The sequence below is a fragment of the Marmota monax genome, unplaced genomic scaffold (assembly GCF_021218885.2).
Source record: "Marmota monax isolate L192 unplaced genomic scaffold, Marmota_monax_Labrador192_F-V1.1 WCK01_AAM20220418_F8-fsc00159, whole genome shotgun sequence".
Classification (NCBI taxonomy): domain Eukaryota; kingdom Metazoa; phylum Chordata; class Mammalia; order Rodentia; family Sciuridae; genus Marmota; species Marmota monax.
The window spans coordinates 1,426,115-1,448,395 of NW_026694999.1; the positions used below are offsets into that span (position 1 = coordinate 1,426,115).

The 22,281-nt window shown below is 30.8% G+C and overlaps 1 protein-coding gene across 7 annotated transcripts in view; it reads right to left on the reverse strand.

Moving 5' to 3' along the window:
• Wdr17 (WD repeat domain 17) overlaps window positions 1–22,281 on the reverse strand; it is a 96,641-nt gene that overhangs the window by 31,692 nt on the left and 42,668 nt on the right. For all 7 annotated transcript variants that reach the window (XM_058573670.1, XM_058573668.1, XM_058573671.1 and 4 more), the window contains 7 exons: window positions 19,865–20,095; window positions 15,481–15,732; window positions 13,443–13,565; window positions 10,574–10,758; window positions 7,048–7,216; window positions 4,224–4,315; window positions 1,711–1,793 (listed from right to left, as the gene is read on the reverse strand). In XM_058573670.1, the coding sequence (XP_058429653.1) occupies window positions 1,711–1,793; window positions 4,224–4,315; window positions 7,048–7,216; window positions 10,574–10,758; window positions 13,443–13,565; window positions 15,481–15,732; window positions 19,865–20,095 (1,135 nt within the window). The remainder of the gene's footprint in view (window positions 1–1,710; window positions 1,794–4,223; window positions 4,316–7,047; window positions 7,217–10,573; window positions 10,759–13,442; window positions 13,566–15,480; window positions 15,733–19,864; window positions 20,096–22,281) is intronic.

Here is a 22,281-nt window from a genome sequence, read left to right on the forward strand (position 1 = left end):
AAAGGCAGCGGAGCACAACAGACACTAGTATGGCAATTTGTAAATCAATGGATGTGTAACTGATGTGATTCTGCAATCTGTGTATGGGGTGAAGGTGGGAGTTCATAACCCACTTGAATCAAAGTGTGGAATATGATATGTCAAGAAATTTGTAATGTTTTGAACAACCCACAATAAAAAATTAAAAAAAAAAAAGTACTACATAAATAATATTGCCAGTTACAAATACATCTGTACAGATAATATTAATTATGGTAATTCACTTGAAGCAAATTAAGTGTGATAAATTTGTTTGGGGAATTATTTTTTAGTTGAGGAAAATATAACTTAATACATTTTAAAATATAATGATACAACTAACATGGGCATTAGACTTTTAGCTTCATAATTAGGTGGTTTGAGATTTATAGTATTCGTTTATAAAGATGGTTGTATAACCATTACACTAAGACCTATAAGTTATAACATTTTGATAGCATATTCTCAGTTATATAATGAGATATTCAGAGAACACCCCTAATTCTTAGCTCCTGTAAAGGAGTCTACATTATTTAATTATTTTAAAAAGCTCTAGTACCCTATTCTATTATTGTCACAATGCAAGGAATATCAATTCCATTAGGGGGGAAAAGCTTTGTGTAAATTAAAGTATTATAAGTTCCAAAGGGAAAAGACACTCTTAAATGACATTAGGTCTCCCAAAACTTTTGGGGTTCCTAGTGAGTCAGGTGAAGAAGACTTAGAAATGTTTAGTTACTGAATATGGCATTTATCAAATAACTAATGCCTTGAAAATACATGACAAACTTAATGATGTATCGCTTAGTCAAAAATTCTCATGTGTATCTTTTGCAGTTTAGCATCTTCCAATTTGTAAATAGTTCCTTTAATGAAATCCATCAACTAATGTTATTAATTCTAAGAATTTTAACTTCTTGGTAAAGAATCCTTTGTTTACACAGCTTTTGTCTTCTCTATTAAAATTCAAAACTGAGGATAGGAAACTTGGATTTAGTCTAGAAAAATCCAACAAGACAAACTTCTATGTCTTCTTAGCAACCCTGAGTGTCTATATCTGTCAAAGATTACTATGCAAGTAGCCAAAGGTAGCATAATATGATTTTTTAAAAAAAGTTTTAATATCAAGTTAATTCTTATGTAGTTTTGTATTTTTTTTACATAAAAATTTAATTTTTACTGGGATTTAACAGAATTAAGAAAGAACATTTCTGAAAAACAGGATCAATGAAGTTAGCTCCTTTAAAAAAAAATGAACTTCTCACTTACATCACCATGTTTCTCCTGACAAAGATGTTTTAAACTTTTATAAATAATAAATCTACAAAACTGTGAACAACTTTCTAGAGCACTTGATGTCTCCTGAACTACTTCCCCCCAAATGATCAAAAGTTTCCCCCAAAATGTGATGAGTCCTTCAAGTTTCCTTGAGGCAATTCAGTCTTTTAGCTGTAATTCATGTAACGTCTTTATTTAGCACGCAAATGATTGGTTCATTTTTAAAATACCATTGGATTGTTATTTGTTAATGATAAAACACAGCAATATAGTAGGTGCCTATACTGACCTGTAAATAATATTTATGATAGTTGGTATAGCTATACAAATAAGATCTCACTGATACACAATTGGAATGATCAACTGGGTCTTTCATAATTAGGATAATTTCATAATATCATACACAGTACTTACCAGAACCCATCACCACTGCAGGTTGCTATTCTTTTGGAATCTTTGTGACTCCAGGCAATGCAGAATATTCCATTTTTTCCATGCTTCAAAAAATGCAAAATTCCTATCAATAAGAAATAATTCACCCCTTTTTTCTCTTATTTACTTATTTCTTCCAAGTACTGCTTTTCTATTAGGAACTTACTCTAGGTGATACTAAAAGACATTCTTGTCAGTATCAGAAACCTGAATATATACTTTAAGAATGTGTATAGGTGTCACACTTAAACAAATCCCATGTTTAAGGCACATATTGGGTGGCTTTATTTATTTATTTTTTTTGCTGAATACCACTGAAAAGTCAAAATCTGCTTCTTCAGTTATCCATAGAACTAAGCTGTGCTTCATGTCTTTTCATGTGAATGCCAGTCTGTAGATGAAGATATATATGTGTCTGCTTTCAAAAACAAGCTACTACAATTATAGTATAAGAAATATTGCAAATAACTATTATTACTGGGCCACCCTTCTAAGTCGCAAAAGGACTACTAATTACAAAAGGAGACTTAAAGTTATTCCTATAATAAATCAGTCTATGTTTACTTGCTCCTCTGCATTCTGGGACAAGGCAATAGTCTAGGGGTGTGATGAGAATTTTAAAACACAAATATACATAGGAATGCCATCCACTAACTGTGTGATGAATGAATAAGTAAAGATTATAATCAGTCCATTTCTAAATATAAATTTAAAATATTTCTATTTTATATGTATGTAAGTAGGATTTAAATTGTGACAGCCATTAAGGGAAAAACTAAAGTGGCTTTTTTTTTTAGTACGGGGGAGTGAACCCAGGGGCATGTAACCACTGAGCTGCATCCCCAGTCATTTTTTCTTTTTTTTGTAAGAGACAGGGTCTCACTGAGTTGCTTCGGTCCTCACTAAGTTTCTGAGGCTGGCTTTGAACTTGAGATCCTCCTGCTTCAGCCTCCTGAGCTGCAGGGATTATAGGTGAGCACCACTGCACCTGGCTAAAGTGGCTTTTTATTTTTATTTTGCATCTTCAAGTTGCTTTAAAAATATACAGATTCCACTTCTTAAGGGAGTATCCAGTTTGTCTTTACCTCTTTGGGCATTAAGGAAAGTAAATTTGTACAACTGGACATAAAAAATATAGTCCATATATTTATTTAGTTTGAGGGGTAGAGAGAACTTCATTTTTCTTTTCCATGAAAAGGGCATTTATGGCTAATTCCTTGCATTTCTTTTGTGGGGACTCATATAGTTTAGTTAATTAAAGCTAGCTTTAAATTTCCTCATATTTATAACATGGACTTGAGGTAATTTTGATGTTGGTCTTAACTGTGATTGAGTGCTGGGGAAATACTGAATGAGCCTAAGAGATATGCTTGATATTATGAAACTGAGTTGCTAGAATTAGTTGGAACTTCTTAAGTGTTAATGGATAGATATTTTAGGTCAAAAGGTGCCAAGATGCAATAAGAAGAAATCAACAAATCTGCTAAGCAAGGATACCATTTAAAATCTTGATCAAAACTTTCATCTTCCTGCTCACTTCTTTTATATCTCATTATTTGTTATGGGATAGGTTGTTCTGATGATGGGAACAGGTTGGAGCATTGCTGAACTGAAAGAATATTGTTTCATTATATTTAGAGAAAGGGAAGGATATAATCCATATCATCTTTATGAAAGTCTCTTTGTTTAAGTACAAAATTGCTTACTGGTGGTTAGAAAAATTTCTCATAAATGCATTTGCTACATTACTATAGAATCCTCTGGGAGATCAAGGCTATGAAATGCCATCCTTAATGGTATTAAGAGTCTTTTGTATAAATGGTTTTAAAGTTTCAAATAAATAAATAATTTCCCAAGGCATTATATATTTAATAAGCTTCAACAGAAATTGTTTAAAATAAATTAAATTTCAAGATATTGAGACAATGCTAGATCCTATTCCTGCTGTCCCAATCATACACAACATTACAATGAGATCATATAAATTTTTTAAGTATTAATGGAACTCAGTAAAACACAGAATGATAATTTAAGCCTAAGGATAAATACAATCTGTGGCATTACATACAGGAAAAGGGCCAGTTTTAGAGCATGTCATGCAATAATAGAATTTAGGACTGAGGAAATTAAAGAAATTATGGAATAAAACTTTATAATTTTATAGGTGAAAAACAGATTCAAGACAATAAAACAGAACCAGGACTATAATTTGGGACTTCTGAGTTTAGTTTTCCTCTCATTATTTAATATTTGTCTAGCTTTAGTGGAGGATGACTTAACAGTCTTTTGAATCTGTAATGAGACTTCAGGTGAATTTTTATGTCTTAGCTATAATTCTCACAATGAATTTTAGCATGTGAATACCTCCTTGCATATTCCTCTAATTGACAGAATAATATGCCACCAGGCTATCATCTGTTGATTAAGAAAGAAAACATTTACAAAATAGGTAGTATAAGATACCATGCTATTTAGTAGTGGTAGACATAGCTTACCTCATTAAATCGCTGTATCATTTTGCCCTTTTGAACATCCCAGATAAAAGCACCATTTTGGGAAGTTGCCCCAGCAATACAATTCAAGCCGCCTTAGGAAATAATACATTAGACATTATATATTAAATATGTGCCACAAATGTAAGTCCTTTCAAATATGTAATTTTTTAATGTAAAACTTGAGATTTGTAATTTATAATTGCATATATTTATCAATGCATCAAATCTGGAGAGGAGAATACAATGAATGTATCCACTATATAACTTCAACAATTATCAAAATATAGTCAATCCTGTTTCATCTATCCTTTACTGGACATCTTTGGAACATATCTGATATCATATTATTTGGTTAATAAATAAATATATCTAAAAGACATGGATGGTTTTATTATCAATAACAAACTAACATAATAATGAAACCACAAAAATTATCAATAGTTCCTCAATATTATCATATATTTAATGACTATTCATTCTTCTTCAATAATATTTTAGTAATGAGGAGAATACTTTTGTAAACAAATCACATGAAAAAATATTTTTCAAAAGCATAAACAATACCTTCTATTTTTAAGAAATAAAATATATCTGTGAAAATAAAACTACTATTAAGTTAGCAGATGGTCAAGGACCTAAGTATTTTTTGCAAGACAATGAAAGTAGAGGTTTCTTCCCACTAGAAGGAAGGAACAGCTGTCATCTACCAGCTGGAAGTATGAACATACAGGAATACCCTGTGATAAATTATCATGAATACTAAAAATCATCATATTTATAGTATTTTTATTCTATTGCTCCCTTTGGGTTCTCAAATCACTTCCAAACTTTTTTACAGTTTTTTTTTTCTTTTCTTGGGGTATATATTCTAGAATTTGGAAGAAATTATGTAATAATCAATATCCTATTTCCATTCTTGTCAACATTCATCTTTTAAATTTCATCCACATTTACCTAAAAACCATGATTCATAACTAATCACACAGTAAAACATGACAGAATTTCCATTTTTTAACATTTTTTACTTTCTTGATGCAAATTATCAATGTAGAGAGTGAAAGACTGCTTTCAGTAAGAGCAGGTCTGTGTTATAACTTGAAACAATGGTTCTCATATTCAAAATCTTTACTTAAGTTTTAAGTTTGAGACATATACATTTTGTATGTTCAGCTGATAGGCTGGTCCAGTTGCATACTGCTGGCCAGGAGAACCTGCCACACATTTGTGTACTGCAATGATTAAGAACACAAGCTTAGGTATACTCTATTTAATAAAGAGACAAACACCAACTATCATTAAGAATTATAAGTAAAATATTTTTGTCTAGACATCTTATTGTATATGAGAAATATAGAAAGTCCTTAACCTTTTTTGTGTCATGAACCTCTCTGAAAATCTGATTACTATTACATTTTTTGATAGATATAGGCAAGCGCGTCTGCACGCACACACACAAACACAAACTAAAAATTATTCATAAAATCTCAAGAGATTTTCAGATTCCTTGAAGACATCTAAATACCTTGGAGACACATAAATTCAAGGTTACAGAATCCCCTTGTATAATGAAATAAGTTTTTTAAAAAAGGGTAAGCTATATCCTGGTTATACATTATAATTAAATTAATATATTATGATAAGTAAGTGAGCATATATATTGTATAAAGTGAAAATCCATTTAAAGGTAAAACATAATTTTTTATGGAAAAATAATGTCTTTGGAGAAGTGTCAGATTATGTAAGACACTTCTCCTTTATAAATAGGAAGGTATGGCCATGGTTGTGCCCGGCTGTAATCCCAATGACTCAGGAGGCTGAGTTTGGCCAGCCTCAGCAAGTTAGGGAGGCCCTAAGCAACTTAGTGAGACCCTGTCTCAAAAAAAGGGCTGGGAGTATGGCTCAGTAGTAAAGCACCCCTGTGTTCAATCCTCAGTACCTTAATAAATAAGAAGGTATAAGGTAGCATCTTTCTAAGATTAAAGAAAAATCACATTAAGGCATAAAAATTCTTCAAAATTACAAAAGTATAATTTATATAGAATTAAGTTGTTACAATTGAATTATTACTTGATATATAATCACCCATACTTACAAAACAGATGTGACAGGCGCAATAGTCTTTTATAATTTTTAGAAAATAAATTTTTGAGCCAGGCATGGTGGTGCATACCTGTAATCACAACAACTTGAAAAGCTGAGGCAGGAGGATTGCAAATTCAAGAAGAGCCTCAGCAACTTAGCAAGACCCTAAGTAACTTAGTGTGAGACCTCAATCTCCAAAGAAATAAAAAGGGCTGGGGAAGTGGCTCAAAGGTTAAGTACTCTAGAGTTCAGTACCAAGTACCAAAAAAGAAAAAAAAAATTGTTTTTATTTTCACAAATTTGGTTCACATGAAAATTTCAGGAAATCTTTTTTTTTTTCATGTAAAACATCATACCTTTAACCACATAGCTATACAAATATTGTAAAAGTCAAGCTCATTCAGGTTTACTGTGGCTTTTCTCTGTATGACTCTTTTGTGTGTGTGTGTGTGGTGCTGGGGTTTGAACTCAGGGTCTTTACGCATGTGAAGCAAGCACTCTACCAAGTGAGCTATATCCTCAGCCATGACTATATAATTTTAAAGGGCTCAGGAATCAAAGTGTATCTGCCAATATTCATTTTAAAACCTAACATGAACTGAACTAACCAAACATTGGTACTAATTTGCCTCTATGATCATTTGGAACAAAAGACATCTGGAGGAAAAAAGATAATTAAAATGAAAATAAAGTTTAGGAAAGTCACTTGATTGCATTCGTATTTTAATAAAATGTTTCTTACCTGGAGCCCATGAAAGGGAATAAATAACCCCTTCATTACCCGGGGAAGTATACATTGCTGTTAATGTGTTTATATCCCAAACTTTTATAGTACCATCAAATGAAGCTGTTGCTAAAAGATTCGGATCATCAGGTTTAAATTTGCAGTCAAAGATAGTTTCCACATGTCCCTGAGAATGCAGTATAAAAAAGTCACAACTACTGAGGAAAATCTACATTACTAAAAAACAACCCATAATGTATAATTCAAAGTATATGATACATATAATATGGTTTTCCAGATATTAATGCAAATATACATAGGCAAACAAAAAATATAAAGTGGAATCATTGCTAGGGTTTAATGTTCTTTGTGGTGTTTTATTCCAGTTTGCATATCCCTTAACCAAAATGCTTGGACCAGAAGTATTACAGATTTCAGATTTTGAAATGTTTCATATACATAATGAGATATATTTGGGATACAATTCAAGTCTAAGTATGAAATTCATTTATGTTTCATAAACACCTTATATGCTTAGGCTGAAATTATTTTATGGAATGTTTCTAGCACATGTGACTTTTTACTGTAACCTTACAAGTCACAGATGACCTGTCAACTATGGGATTTTCGCTTGAGGCATTATTTTATTAACATTCAAAATAGTTTCAGATTTCAGATTTTGCAGTTAGGGATGTTCAACCTGGATTTTGTACAGACCTGGATTTTACTAAACCACAGTTCTTCAAATCAGCAACTAAATTCAAAGATGTTCAAAAGTTTCATTTTTCAATTTTAATTAAATGCAAAACATTCTTCTGATTTTTGAATGTACAGAATCCTAAGCTAGACATTTCTCCTCTGCCCAGTACTAGAGATTTAACCAGGAGTGGGTTAACTTCTGAGTCACATTCTCAGTCTTTTTTATTTTTTGTTTTGAGACAGGGTCTAACTAGTTGCTTAGGCCTTGCTAAATTGCTGAGGTTGGCCTCAAACTTGCCATTCTCCTGCCTCAGCCTTTCAAGTCTCTGGGATTATAGGCATATGTCATTTTATCCAGCCTAAAGTAATTAACTCTTAATAGTTATTATATATAATTCTTGCAGTATAACATAAGACAACAAGGATGTTGAAGCTATAAGCCCATTAATGAAAATATTCCTTTTTTATACAAATGACATACCCCAAAAGCATTTTGAATTTCAGCAGATATAGAATCAGTCATGGCTCCAATTTTTAATGGAATTTTTTCTAAAAATTTCTAAAGTCTATTCTTTGGGATTTGGAATAATTGTTAATGTTACAGGGTGATTCAGATTCCAAACACCCACGAGAGTGTAAAGTGGTATATATAACAGATACATGTAAACATATACCTAGAAAGTGACAAATAATCACTATGTGCCTATCCAACATCTGTTAAAAACCAACTTAAATGGCCAGATTTATATTTTGTCTTCTCCCAAATATTAGGAAATAGGAATTGAAATTCCTGCTTTAAGCAGCAGAACTGCAATATGTTGGGATCAAGGGAGGGAGTTAAAATACAAGGACAAGGCTTTCTATTCCTCAACAATGTTGTAAAGATAGAGAAGGACATCCTTTCTACTCCATGTATTTCTATTAACACCAGAAATCACAACCTTTAGGAAAATGCAGAAGTACTATAAGGTCTCTCACTTAGGTGAAGGTGTTGGAAAGAAAAATCCCAAAGGTTAGAAAAAAACTAAATGAAATTGTTATAGCCACTGGTTCACCTGGCTGGAGTTGTTCTAGCTGGCCATTTCTCATGATAAGAACATACTTAAGGCAGTAATTGTCTACATGTGCACTTTTAAATGTTATTTTACTGTTACACATTCAAATTCCATTTTTGAAATTCTGAAAATTCACCTAGAAGAAATTAAATAGAAATATTTTTTCTGTATTCTTCTAACCAAAAGGAAAGTAAGAATAAAGAGGAAAACATAGCTTTTTTTTTTCTTTTTTCTTTGGTAGTTTTAAACAGATAAACATTATTATGGAAATAGTCTTTTATAATGTATAATGGGATTAAGTAAACTGGAATCTTTGGAGGAAATATTTCTTCTAGTAATATTCCTAGTAATTTCAAATTTGTAGCAGTGTTAAAAGAATGTTATAAGGAGAAAAATGACAGCCTCTTTTGACTGAAAGATATTTTTAAAAGGAGAAAAGCCACTGGAATAACACAAAAACTTTTAGTATTAATTAGATTTTCAAATTTAACATAGGTTTTCAAACAAAATGTTTAAATATGAAACATTTAAACATTTAAACCTATATACTTAATAGAAAATTTATTAAATTCAATTGTATGATTTCTCTTCTACTAAAGCACATTTTATATATTTCAAGGTGTTACATTTTTCTCTCTTCCCTGTTATAAATTTGTTTGAAAATAAATGGTAATTTAAAGTATAGAAAAAGTTTCAAACTGGGAAAGAGTTTATAAGGAAAAAAAAGTTAAAGTAAAAATAAAATTAAATCATTTTCAAATAAACATCTAAAAAATAAATATTTTAAAATAACTAAGCTACATATTGTTTCAGAAATATTTTTGATAGAGTTCAATTTAATTTTTTAATTTAATTTTTAAAATTGAGAACAAAATGAAAGGAGCAGTATTAAAATGATCCAATCTTATTTAGTTCTTCTTTTATTAAAAGCTCAATTTAAGTCTAGAGTCCATTCCTAAGTAAGATCACAGGAAAGTAATTAACAACAAAGTTTCTTAAGTGTCTAGATTAATCTATTTCAAACCTGTGGGTAACAGGATTATTTTTATAATGAAGGAGATGAAGGAAGATGATTCTTGATGAATGAATTACAACATAAAATCCATTATTGCATGTTTTCATTCATTCAGTCAACAAAACTTAAGTCTTACTATGTGCTAGGCACTGTACTGGGTAGTGGGGATGCAAAAGTGTAAAAACACAAAGAGACATGTATTGCATCTTATATCAGGGCTTAATGATGATAAGAACAGAATTCATAGAATTATAGAAGAGTTATTATCATTCATTCATAGAAATAAGTCTTATAAAATGCCTAATCCAATTTTACTCAATTCATATAGGAAATGAAAACAATAAGGTTTGGAATAACTGACAGGGATTGATTTCTTTCCTCCTGAAGCAATATTCTATGTCTTATTTTGCTTCCAACTTTTTTTTTTTCTCTTGTTTTGCAGGGGCTGGAACTTAGAGCCTCACTCATGCTAGGCAAACACTCTACCACTGAGCTACATCTCAAGCTCCTGCTCTGTGTTTTTTTCACTACATAAAACACATGGTTAGCAGATATTAATATTTTTAAGTTTATTTATTAACATTTAAATAATTTTAATAATTTTGTCATTATTCTGTGCATTTTCAAATGTTTCAGTCAACTAAGAAAAAGTCTTAAAAAATCACTGCTTACAAAAATAATTTTAAAGAATATCAACACAAAGGCAAAAGTAAACATGATAGATTTATGCAAAGTTAAGTGCTTTGTGTAATAGAAAGAATGATCATAGACATACCAAGTCCCTAAGAAAATCCCACTTCTTGGCTCCCATATCATAGAGACCAACTCCACCATCTAAGAAACAGCACACTGCATGACCAGGAGGAAGAGAAAATGCTTGATTCTGTGTCAAACTAGGGGGTGGAACTGCTTCACTTGTTGAGGATGTATAATGATTTTTGTTTGAAGACTGTATTGAAACTAAAAAAGAAGATGAATAAAAAAGTAAGCATTTATGTCAATAGCTTCCCAGTATAATGAAACCACGGTCTTAATTTAAAGATGCTTCATTGCTTCATTTTGTTTTAAAATCCAGAATCTATATCAATGATCACAATTTCTGCTATATGAGCACTTTGGCAACATTAGCCAGAAAATGTGGAAATATAAGCATAGAACTGGATTTTATTTTGAAAAGGTGTATAGGAGAACAGATGGACTGAAATGGATAAAAGTTAATGTGCAAGGAATCACAATCTGTTGTGAATATTTGGTTTCTTATCTCCCCATAAATTAATGCACAGCATGATTATTTTTAAATATAATCTCCCTTTAAAATATTGACATAGCATTTTAATATTCTCCCCTCCACATTCTACATGTATTGATTTTTTTCTTCTTAAAGCTAATAATTCTTTGCCACTAAATTCCAAGTGAATAAAAACAATTATTTTTGAGATTATTTATAATTCAGCACTCAAAATAAGAATCACAAGAGTATCTGCCTTACATTTGCATCTCAATTATTATTATTGTTTTTTTAAAGAGAGAGAGAGAAAGAGAGAGAGAGAGAGAGAGAGAGAGAGAGAGAGAGAGAGAGAGAGAGAGAGAATTTTTTTTTTAATGTTCACTTTTTAGTTTTTGGCAGACACAACATATTTGTTTGTATGTGGTGCTGAGGATCAAACCCGGGCCACACGCATGCCAGGCGAGTGCGCTACCACTTGAGCCACATCCCCAGCCCTCAATTATTATTTTTTCTTCCTCATTTTTTTTTTATTTTTCAGACTTCTGTTTCTCTTATTTTCCATTATATAAATATCTCCTTGTTCAATTATTTTTTTGTATTTTATCTTTCTAGATTTTCCTTAAGAGTATGACTATTTTCTTGCAAACATAATCCAAAATAATGCCACTATAAATTATCAGATCTTTCTTTTTTAATTGAACTAAAGTTTTCCTTATCATATTCATTATAGGCAATACTCATTTCTCTGAACCTGAGAGTGATAGGAAGTCCAAATTAGACTGAACAATGAATAAAAAAGAGACATTTGGTAGCAATAGTTTTGATAAAATATTTCTGAGAGTTGAGTTAAAAGTTAATATGATCCATGACTGTTTTTCTAATATTTTTATTATTTGATATCATGAGTGGTCTTGATGACATTTATACATCAATTTATAATTTATTATTTTTAGAATTCAGTGAGTATGTCCATATTTTAAAATTTTATTTTCATAAATGTCTAACAATAGGTCATCCAAAAGGCAATACTCAAAAATAACAACATTGGCTTAATTTTATATTCTGACTTTTGCCTGATGGATACAGACTTCTTTTTGAATAAGAAAAAAAATATCAATGAAAAGAATTTGAGCTATCTCAATCATTACATGATATGGAAATTCACATCCACTGAACAAAGTAACAAATCCTGACATAAAAATGTATGAAATATAAATGATATGCCAGCTTTTGGTATGTTACCTCATCAGTCCTGATATTTCTAGACTCTCAAGTTTCCAGTCTAGAAATATTAGAACTCCATGAAAAAGCTAAAATTTGTAGAAAGTCCAAGGATTCAAATAGAGAGATTTTTCCTTTATGTACCACTGTCAACTAAATTAGATACCAAAATAATATTACTTTAAGTAGTCACTACTAATTATTAGTTATTATAAAGGTAAAAAGGCTTGAGTAAGGAGGAATCAATAGCTGTAGATTTTCCAAACACAAATTCCCCTCTCCATATTTTTTATGAGCCATGCCAAATGGAAACATTACCATTTGCATAGTTTAATCATGACAGACCTAAGAGGAAGTCAATTTATTTTCTCTTACCTTTAATAAAAATTCCAATTCTGAACTTCCTCTACGTTCCCTATCTTTTCATTTATAACTTAAGTGTGCTTTATTATTTTTCTTAATTATAGAAGCAATGAATGATAATCAGAAAAAAATATATGAAAATAAATGAAGAGTTTATAGAATGGCCAGTTCTAAATACTAATCCAGTGAAAAACAGGCTTCAAACATGAAATATATTTTCTAGATTCCATAATTTGAATATTTAGGTTATTTTATCTTTGTTATAAACTATACAGATGGTAAATGAGCCATGTATAAAACAAATTCTCCTAGTCAAACCAATTTTGTTTTATCTCATTATTCTTGATATTTCTAACTTTTTTAAACCACTATCATTATTTCATCTTCCTCACAGAGATAATTTAAGATTAATTTGAATACAATTAACAGCACTTTGGCTCCAAATATTGTAAACCTAGGGCTGGGGTTGTGGCTCAGTGGTAGAACACTAGCCTAGCACATGTGAGACACTGGGTTCTATCCTCAGCACCATGTAAAAATAAAAAGTAAAAAAACAAAATTTAAAAAAAGAATCTTACACTCATTGAAAAAATATATTGTCAGTGATATTAGTTATTTTGTGGCTTTGGCAGTTCCTTTATTTTCTTTACTGCATCTATATATATACACACCTATATATCTGTAGAGAATATATATATAAATCTGTAGAGAATATTTCTAAGAAATTGCATCTCAGTTGCATTTATTATTTGATACATTTATATCACTACACATCACTTCAATAAGAAATATAATTTAAAATATTAACATTTTGATAATATTTTTTACTTACACTTTTTTCTTGGAGGAGAATTAAGTACATGTAAGCAGTGAAATCCCGTTTTCTTTAATTTAAAATTATCAATAGGTGTTGTTCTTGAAACATTCCAAATGCGTAAAACACCCACTTGAGAATCTAGTCAGATGATGAAAAAACCAAGTGTTAACAAATTTTGTTCAAAATTTAAAGTGTCCAGATGTAAAAATAAAAACAAAAACTTCCATTTGCAAAATTTTAGCACTGATTATTGACGTGGTTTGAACAACAATATAGTATGGTATTGCAATCAAAGAAACTACAAAAATGTTATTCAATTTTTAAATTTGGAGATATTTTTCCTCTACTACAAACCCTTTCATAGGGTTAGACTCTGCCTACTTTTGCAGCTTCCCGTGGTAAAGATCATTATAACAGTTTTATCATAAAACCATTCCACTGACATACACTTACTCTAGGAAACTGTTAGCTACAGAAAACTATTTAATTTTTTGTTTTAGTTGTAGATGGACACATACCTTTATTTTATTTACTTATTTTTATGTGGTGCTGAGGATCGAACCCAGTGTGTTGCACGTGCAAGGCAAGTGCTCTACCACTGAGCTACAACCCCAGTCCCCAAACTATTTACTTTTAACCATTATATAATCCTTCCTATTTTGAAATGTTTGTAAATGCTCCATTGTCCATGTTCATCTCAATAAGGATTTTCAAATATACTTGAAGACCAACAGAAAGTCTTCCTTCCAAATATCCTACCTTAATAGAAACTTTGATAAAGAATCTGAAAAGTTCCCCAAACTTTCAAAAAGAATTACCATATGACCCAGCAATTCCACTCATAGGCATATACTTAATAGATTTATAAATATATATCTACACTAAAACTTATACATAAATGTTTGACAATATTTTTTCATAAAAGCATAAAATAGAAACACTAAGTATCTATGAATAAAAATCTGGCATATCCACATAATGGAATAATATTATTGAGCCATAACGATGAATGAAGTACAGATATATGCCACAACATGCATAAAACCTCAAGTATTTATGTTGAGTAAAACATGACAAAAAAGGTCACATATGGAATGATTTCATTTATATTAATTGTCCAGAGTAGGCAAATCCATAGAGATAGAAAGCAAATGATCAGTTTATGTATGTCCATGGGTATGTTAGGGGCTATTGAGAAGGAGTAATGGAACATGGCTGTTAATGGGTACACGGTTTGCTGGGAGTCATGAAATGTTCTGTAATTGTAATGTTCTGTAATTGGGTAGTCATAATGGTTGTACTAGAAATGTACTAGAAACCACTAAATTGTATCCTTCAAAACTGTAAAATGTTATGATAGGTGAAATATCTCATAAATAATAACAATAGATACATGCTTTTATTCATTAACTCCTGTGAAATGACAGGATGTGTGTGTGTGTATCCATACATCTACTTCCATCTACTTCTATGTGGAAATTAAGTACTAAAGAAGTAAAGATTTCTTAAAAAATGTTGAGGTGATAAAAATCTTATTTATTTTGTACTAAGCAAATATAAGAAACATTTATACAGTAACTGACAGTACTATTTCTTCAGAGGCCTCTTTCTCTGAACCATTTTCAATTTGGGTTGAAAACCTTTGGGTTTGCCTAATTGAATCTGGTCAGGAGCTATCAAAATAATTATTAGTGAAGCTAATGGAACTCCTATCTAGGCAAACTGTTTTTCTGGTCATCCTGCCATTCCTGAAGTTAAACTATGTCTTCTGTACACACATAAACACAGACACACATGTGTGCCCATACATAATATATCACACTGTATTTCCATATACTTAGAACACTGGGTCTTAATTTTATTTTTATTTGTATTTATATAAATGACATAACCATACAAATTAAAAGTAAATTCAGCATTTACTATAATTAAAGAAAATATTTGAGAAATTAACAAGTCTTACACAAATTAACTAATAAAAGACTATAATTTCCTTTATTCAATTAAAGAATGTATACATAAATAACATTCTGAGGAGTAGGGATGAGTATACCTCCAGTTATAAACATGCCAGGAGCACTGGGAACCCAGGCTAAGCACTGTATAGAAGCTGCTACACTTGGAAAATTAAATGTTGTTATGCAATAAAGTGATTCAGAATCTACTAGGCGAATTCCATAATGCAAATTAGCCACGAGAAGATAATCAGTAGAGAGTGGGTCCCATTCCAGGGCTGTAATTGGATCCTCTTCATCTGTTCCTTCAAGAGATTCAGGTCTCAAAACATGTTTCTGATTTTTATTACCTATTAAAATATAAAGAAAATTGTTTCTCAGAGAGTCACAAGAAGGTCAATAATTTAAATCATGTTAATTTTCTCCTTGTGTACCACCAATCTCGGGGAGGCCTGAGAATGCAAATCTGGCATTTTTATGCAGAAGGTATAATTCACATATAAATGCAGGGGAATTAGTTTGTCCTAATAATGAAGGTCAGACTGAACTGTTTTGCTTTAGAAATCTCTAGTGCCTTAAATGTTTCTATTTGTGAATGAAAAGCTATAAGAAAAAGACACAGGTAAATAATGTACTTAATCTTTTCAACAACAAATTTCACCTAATTAATACTACAAAGGAATAAGAAAGTCCTTATAGAAATGAAGAATATCAAACAGTGATTAAAAGCACAGACCTTGAGAATGAGAGGATGATGACGATAATTGCTATAATAGTGATGCATATTAATATAGTTAATTATTACAAAGTAGAGAGTGATTTAAAAAAAGAACTTATTAACCAAAGCTTTACCCTTTCTTAAGTAAGTTTGTGGCTTTCTTTTTTTTTTTAATATTTATTTATTTTTTTAGTTTTCGGCGGACACAACATCTTTGTTTGTATGTGGTGCTGAGGATCGAACCCGGGCTGCACTCATGCCAGGCGAGCACTCTACCGCTTGAGCCACATCCCCAGCCCATGTTTGTGGCTTTCTTGTCAGTCAATATTTATGATTTATTAAAAATATTCTAGCATATAAAACAATCAAATGACAGCAACACAAAATGGGAGAATTTGTAGTCTAATCCTATAACATCTAAATTAGGTTGCTTCAAAGTCCTATCCTATAGTCAAAATCACAGTGGTTTATATTCCCTATTTCATTTTCTATCTGGTAGGCTGGTATTTTTATTGTAAAACAGAAATAAATCTATAAAATTTTGCAGGCAGTCATGGGAACAGCAGGCAATTGTTTTACTTTTATGTTATCATGTTAATGCTCTATTTTATTATGCAAAATCAGGTAATTTGTCTTGTTAGATAAGGACAGAAGCATATGATATGAATAAATCAATAAGAAGATAGTTTTGACAATTTCTACAGAAAAATTTAAAATGAAAGCAAGGAAAAATTGGGATTAAAATATAAGGATAACATAGTCATATAGCTGTCAAAATTTTGATTTTGAGATAAGGTGGATAAAGCAAAGAGGAAATTATCAGGAAAGGTTGTACAATTCACAATGTCTCTAGGATAAAAACAAAAAGAATAAACAAAACATATACTTAGGAGAAGCACAATTTTTCCTACATTTGGGATCAGAAATATCTTCTGTGTGCTTTAAAAAGGTAGACATAGTGTTACACAGGGATAATGTCATCAACAACATTTTTAAAATTAAAAACATGTAAATCTTATTAATGCATATTCATGAAATAGTAAATGAATGACCAATTAGACACTCTACAGTGAATGTTAAAAAAGGAAGTTCTTTGCTGAACTTGGTCTAAAAACACAATTTGAATTAACTAAAAAAGTTTGTAACTTTTTCTGCCCTGCAATACTCTTTTTTAAAAAATATTTTTAGTTATTGATAGACCTTTATTTTATTTATTTGTATGTGGTGCTGAGAATCAAACCCAGTCCTCACACATGCTAGGTAAGCATGCTACAACTGAGCCACAACCCCATCCCTCCTACAATACTTTTTAAGAGAATTTTTACATGAAAATACTATATATAAATCAGAATAAAATGGTGCTCTAGGCTGAAAGGGAACAGAAGGCTTAGAGTCCATCTGGATTTCCTAACAAGTCCCTTACCCCCAATATACACATAAATATATAAACATACAAAACACAGTTTAGAAGTGAAATATTTAAAATGATAGATGAAATGCATTTTATATTGAACAATAGTCCATAAATATTTTTCTAATAGAAATTTCAGACAACAGAGAGCTTGATATCATAACTTCCTGAAATAACCTAGAAGACAGAAATCCTATATTGTAAAATGGGAATCATCTGTGATGCCATAAAGTCATTAAGAAGGTATAGTTGACAATGTCTCATAAAAATAAGAAGCCTAACAAAACCTTACAACTATTAATGCTAACAATTCCAAACTCACAATCCAGAATTCAATGACAGAATTAAAAGGTAGAGCTTCCCCATGATCTATTAACTCAATGTCTACACAAAAGGAAAATACCTACTAGGATTTATCTTTTGTTAATGTTTTATGTATTTTTATGCTAAATAAATCCTACAGAATAAATAAAGTTAAGAAGTCTGTGGGGGTGTTGAGGTTGTGGCTCAGGAGATGGCCATAAGGACAAATCACAAAATATAAGAAAAACAGAGACAGCATTTTAGACCTCCCCCCGCCAAAAAAACACTGTTCATAATCCTCTTCAGATCTTAGGCAGCACTGAGATTCCTTGAGAAAAAAGTGTCACCGTACTTACTGATGAAATCTCTGGGTTAAAGACAACCAGAAGCTAAATAGGGTAATAACCTTAATGAGATCTGGTTAAATAACCCAGAAAGCAGAGAGGTAAGAGGAGAAACCACACAGCATACAGCCATTTTACTGTACATATATTACCTCCTAAAATTCTCAGAAGAGTGAGCATAGGAGAGAAAAGTGATCTTCACAAGGTCAAAGCAGAGAAAGTACGTTAGTTTTCTTGCTTAATTTAACTGTGAGCCTTAATGACCAACTCTACAACAGAGTTTGCTCCCAGTGTAGAAGATATAGTGAAGAAGTGATGATTTAGGTATTCAAGTCAAAAATTTAAATGAAGCAATAGCCATTGAACTCTCCTCAACCTAATCTACCAAGTACATGAAATGGTCCCTACGCTCAATTCGTTTAAACTAGAAAGAACAGAGGGTGTGTACAAAGAACAGAGGGGGAAACTGGTAAAGAAAAATATTTGTATCTATTTTAGATTCTGTTTAATTGTACCAAGATATAATGGCTTCAGTTTACCAATATTTTATATACTCCTTTCTTAAATTAAAAAAGATTATTTACTAAAGAAAGATTTATTTAAAGTTTCACAATTCCTTCTGTTCAATTTTAATGTCTTTTTCTATTAATTTCAGATAATTTGAAATTTAATGTTTTATAAAAGTAATTATCGCTTCCTGAAAAAGTTCTTTTATCTATCTGGCTATCCAATAGTCACATACAGAAACACAGATGACAGAAGGCTAAAAATAGTTTTTCCAAAAAGTTAACAATGTTTATTTAGAGGATAGAGCAATTCAGGTAATTTTTAAAATCATACTTTTTGTTACTGCCTAAATTTTTAAAATGAATAAAAAATAATTTCTCAAGTCCTTTCATTCAGCCAAATTAATTAACTAGGGGTTCAAAGAGTTACTTTGTGTTCTTATGACAGGTTTAAGTCCATTTTTAAGGAACCATGGAACCAACATGTTTATCAGCAGGTGAGAAAATATTTTGGAGGGTTTTAGTAAATCGTCATATCTTCCAGCAACATATTCTTGTTCATTTAGGTTAGTTTCTTAGTCGGAAATAAAGAATTGACTTAAAAATTATAAATATGGGGAAAATGACTGATTTGGGTAAATTCAAAACAAGATTTTTACAACCAAGTGAAATTACAATGCCTACAAATAAAATTTACTTCAATGACTATTTGGAGTCAACCCAATTTTAAATAATATTTTCAGAAATAATATTTTTAAAATTACAATTTTGTTACTGTTCACTCTATATATTACTACAATTTAGATCTGGAATGTTCCCCAAAGGCCCATGTGTTAAAGGTTTGGCCCCCAGCCCATGGCATTATGAGGAGGTAATGGAACCTTTAGAAGGAGGGGCATTGTGGGAAGCTAAAAGGTCATTGAGTCATACTCACAAACATATTTGTCGGACATCACACTTCCCTCTTTTTGTTTCCAGATGCTCCGCTAAGATATACTATGTCACCAAGCAATGGAGTCATTTGGTCATACACTGAAACTTTTAAAACTGTGAGCCAAAATACACCTTTCTTCTTTTTAAGCTTATTTGTCTTAGATACTTGTTATAGTAATGGGAAACAAACTAATATATGCATGTAAATAAGAAAGCACATCTTCTATAAAATATATAATTAAGCAACTAGACTCATTAAATTCTTACCTGGCTGAAAAACTGATAGACTTCCATCAATATGACCAAACACAACTTTCCCTTTTTTTTGTGTATGCCATCTGAAAATACAGATATCAGACAAGAAGCTATGGGCCTCCTTGTGTACAGTCACTCCACTCTCTGGTCCTGATATGGTCCAAATGAATAGTGGGCCTCTGTGGGAAACAAATGCTACAGCATCATCTGCATTCCAGCACCAGCTAAGAGAGGCAGGCACTCCTGGAATAAATTAAACACAGAAACTTAATAGAAAGATGTAGCACAAGATTGTACCATTAAATATTCCTTGTACTGTACATTTTTAAAACTAATAAAAACTCGAAAGTATGTTCATTATTTTAAAAATACATTACTTTCTTATTTCTGAATAGGATTTATAAACTAATCCCCCAAACTACAGAGACTATATGTAGAAACTTTCAGAATGAAAGGAAAAATACCTACTTCGGTTCAAATATTAATACAATTGTCATGTTTCATGTACTCAAAGAAATTTATAGAGTTCCTTAATTCAGTACACTATATATTAAAGCAACAAATACTTATCATGTGTATCTAAGATTTCTAGACATTCTAGATATACAATGCAGTATGAAATAAAGTAAAGGTTCTGAAATATAAATTAAGGACAATGAGATAAACGCATAAAGAGATCACTGCTACTATAAAGATTAATAATAACAAACAATGCTACAGTCTATATCATTCAGGAATTTAGATTCAAATTCTAGCTTTGCCTCAGATGAGCTAAAGAAATTACTTTCTCTAAACTTTTGTTACCTCATTTATAAAATGGAAATAATAATAAAAGTAATTGACTACTTATTTCACATGAGTGTTAAGAAAATATAATAATGCATGTAAAATTACCTTTTAAATCGTAAATAAAATACAAAAGCTAATTGTTAATGTTCCTACTATTATTGTGACCAAATAAACTATATATAAAGTAGGTGTTTGGGAAATGCATGACTCAAAAGAGAAATTATGAACTCTTCCAGCACAGATAGATTGACTATCAGAATCATAAAATTGAATATAATATATCAGGTCATGTGGAGTTAGGCCCTAGGAATCTAGTTTTTATCAAGTTGCTCTAAATGATTTTGATATGCAGAAAACTTTTGAGAATCACTGGTCTATTGTCATAAAAAGAAACTGGATATGAATTATATCTTCAAATAGAGGTCAGATTCAAATATATTGGAGTGAGCAGTATTTATTAGGAAGAGAACATTATATGAATAAAAACACAGTATTGAAAGTTGTTGGTTTATAGTAAGTTCAGTTTGTGTCAACAGTCTGTGTGCTCCAAGAGGCAAAAACTAGAAGCCTAAGCCTGGTTCAGGGCCTGACACATATTAAGAACTCTATAAATATCTGATGAGTGAATGAAAGAATTGGGTACATGTTCAAGGCTAATAAAAAAACTTGGTGTGGCTTTAGGATGAATTAACAGAAGCAGAATTTCCCTAATAAGGGACAAATTATTTTGTATGAAACAAATCACCACAGCATAATTGTAGAAGACTGGCTGCTGAATGTATATTAAAGAATGACAGCTAGGGAAGTGAAGGAACCAGAAACAATTTCAAATAATAATAATAATAATAATAATAATAGAAGAAAATACTTATGTGGTGACTTACCGTGTACAATACTTTTAAGAGTTTTGCAAATATCAACATTTAATTCTCCCAACAATATTCTGAGATAAGTAAAAATTAATATTTTCCTTTGGCACTCAACATGTGACATTTTTAAAACTGGTGACAATTTTAACATTTTAACAATTGGACAAACTAATACTCATTTTTCTTTAAACCTGTTGTTTATTAGGAAAAAGAAAAATGAAGTGAAAACTACTGAGGAAAGATCAAGGTCAAGTACTACATGTAGAGGTTAAAAAGTTGAATTAATGCAAATTTCTATTTTGCTTAACCTGAATTCTAAAAAATAATGGTGTCTTAAGACATTCAAAAGGGGATATTTAAAATGAAAATGACTAAAAATGTTCATATTTTTTCTAAATACAATATTGAAGTTTTCAGTCTTCAAATAAGAAGGTAATTGTAAATAACATGGGAAAGTTATTACTAATCTTTGAATTTTCCAAAGAAAGCAATATTTACTAAAATTGCTACTATAATAATTTATTATTCTACCACTGTTAATTGAAAATCTTGTTTAATTATATATCGGGTGGCAAAGGAAATTATGATACACTCAACTGATGAATTTAAAAAAATTCTTTCCCTCATAAAAGGATATAATACGTATGATGACATGATAAACCATTAGCTAAACTAGGTGAAAACACAATTATAGGTTGTCTAATCTGTACTTTTGTATAATATTTAGAAAAATGTTTATTTTCAATTATAGGCTGATGTAGATTTGGGGTT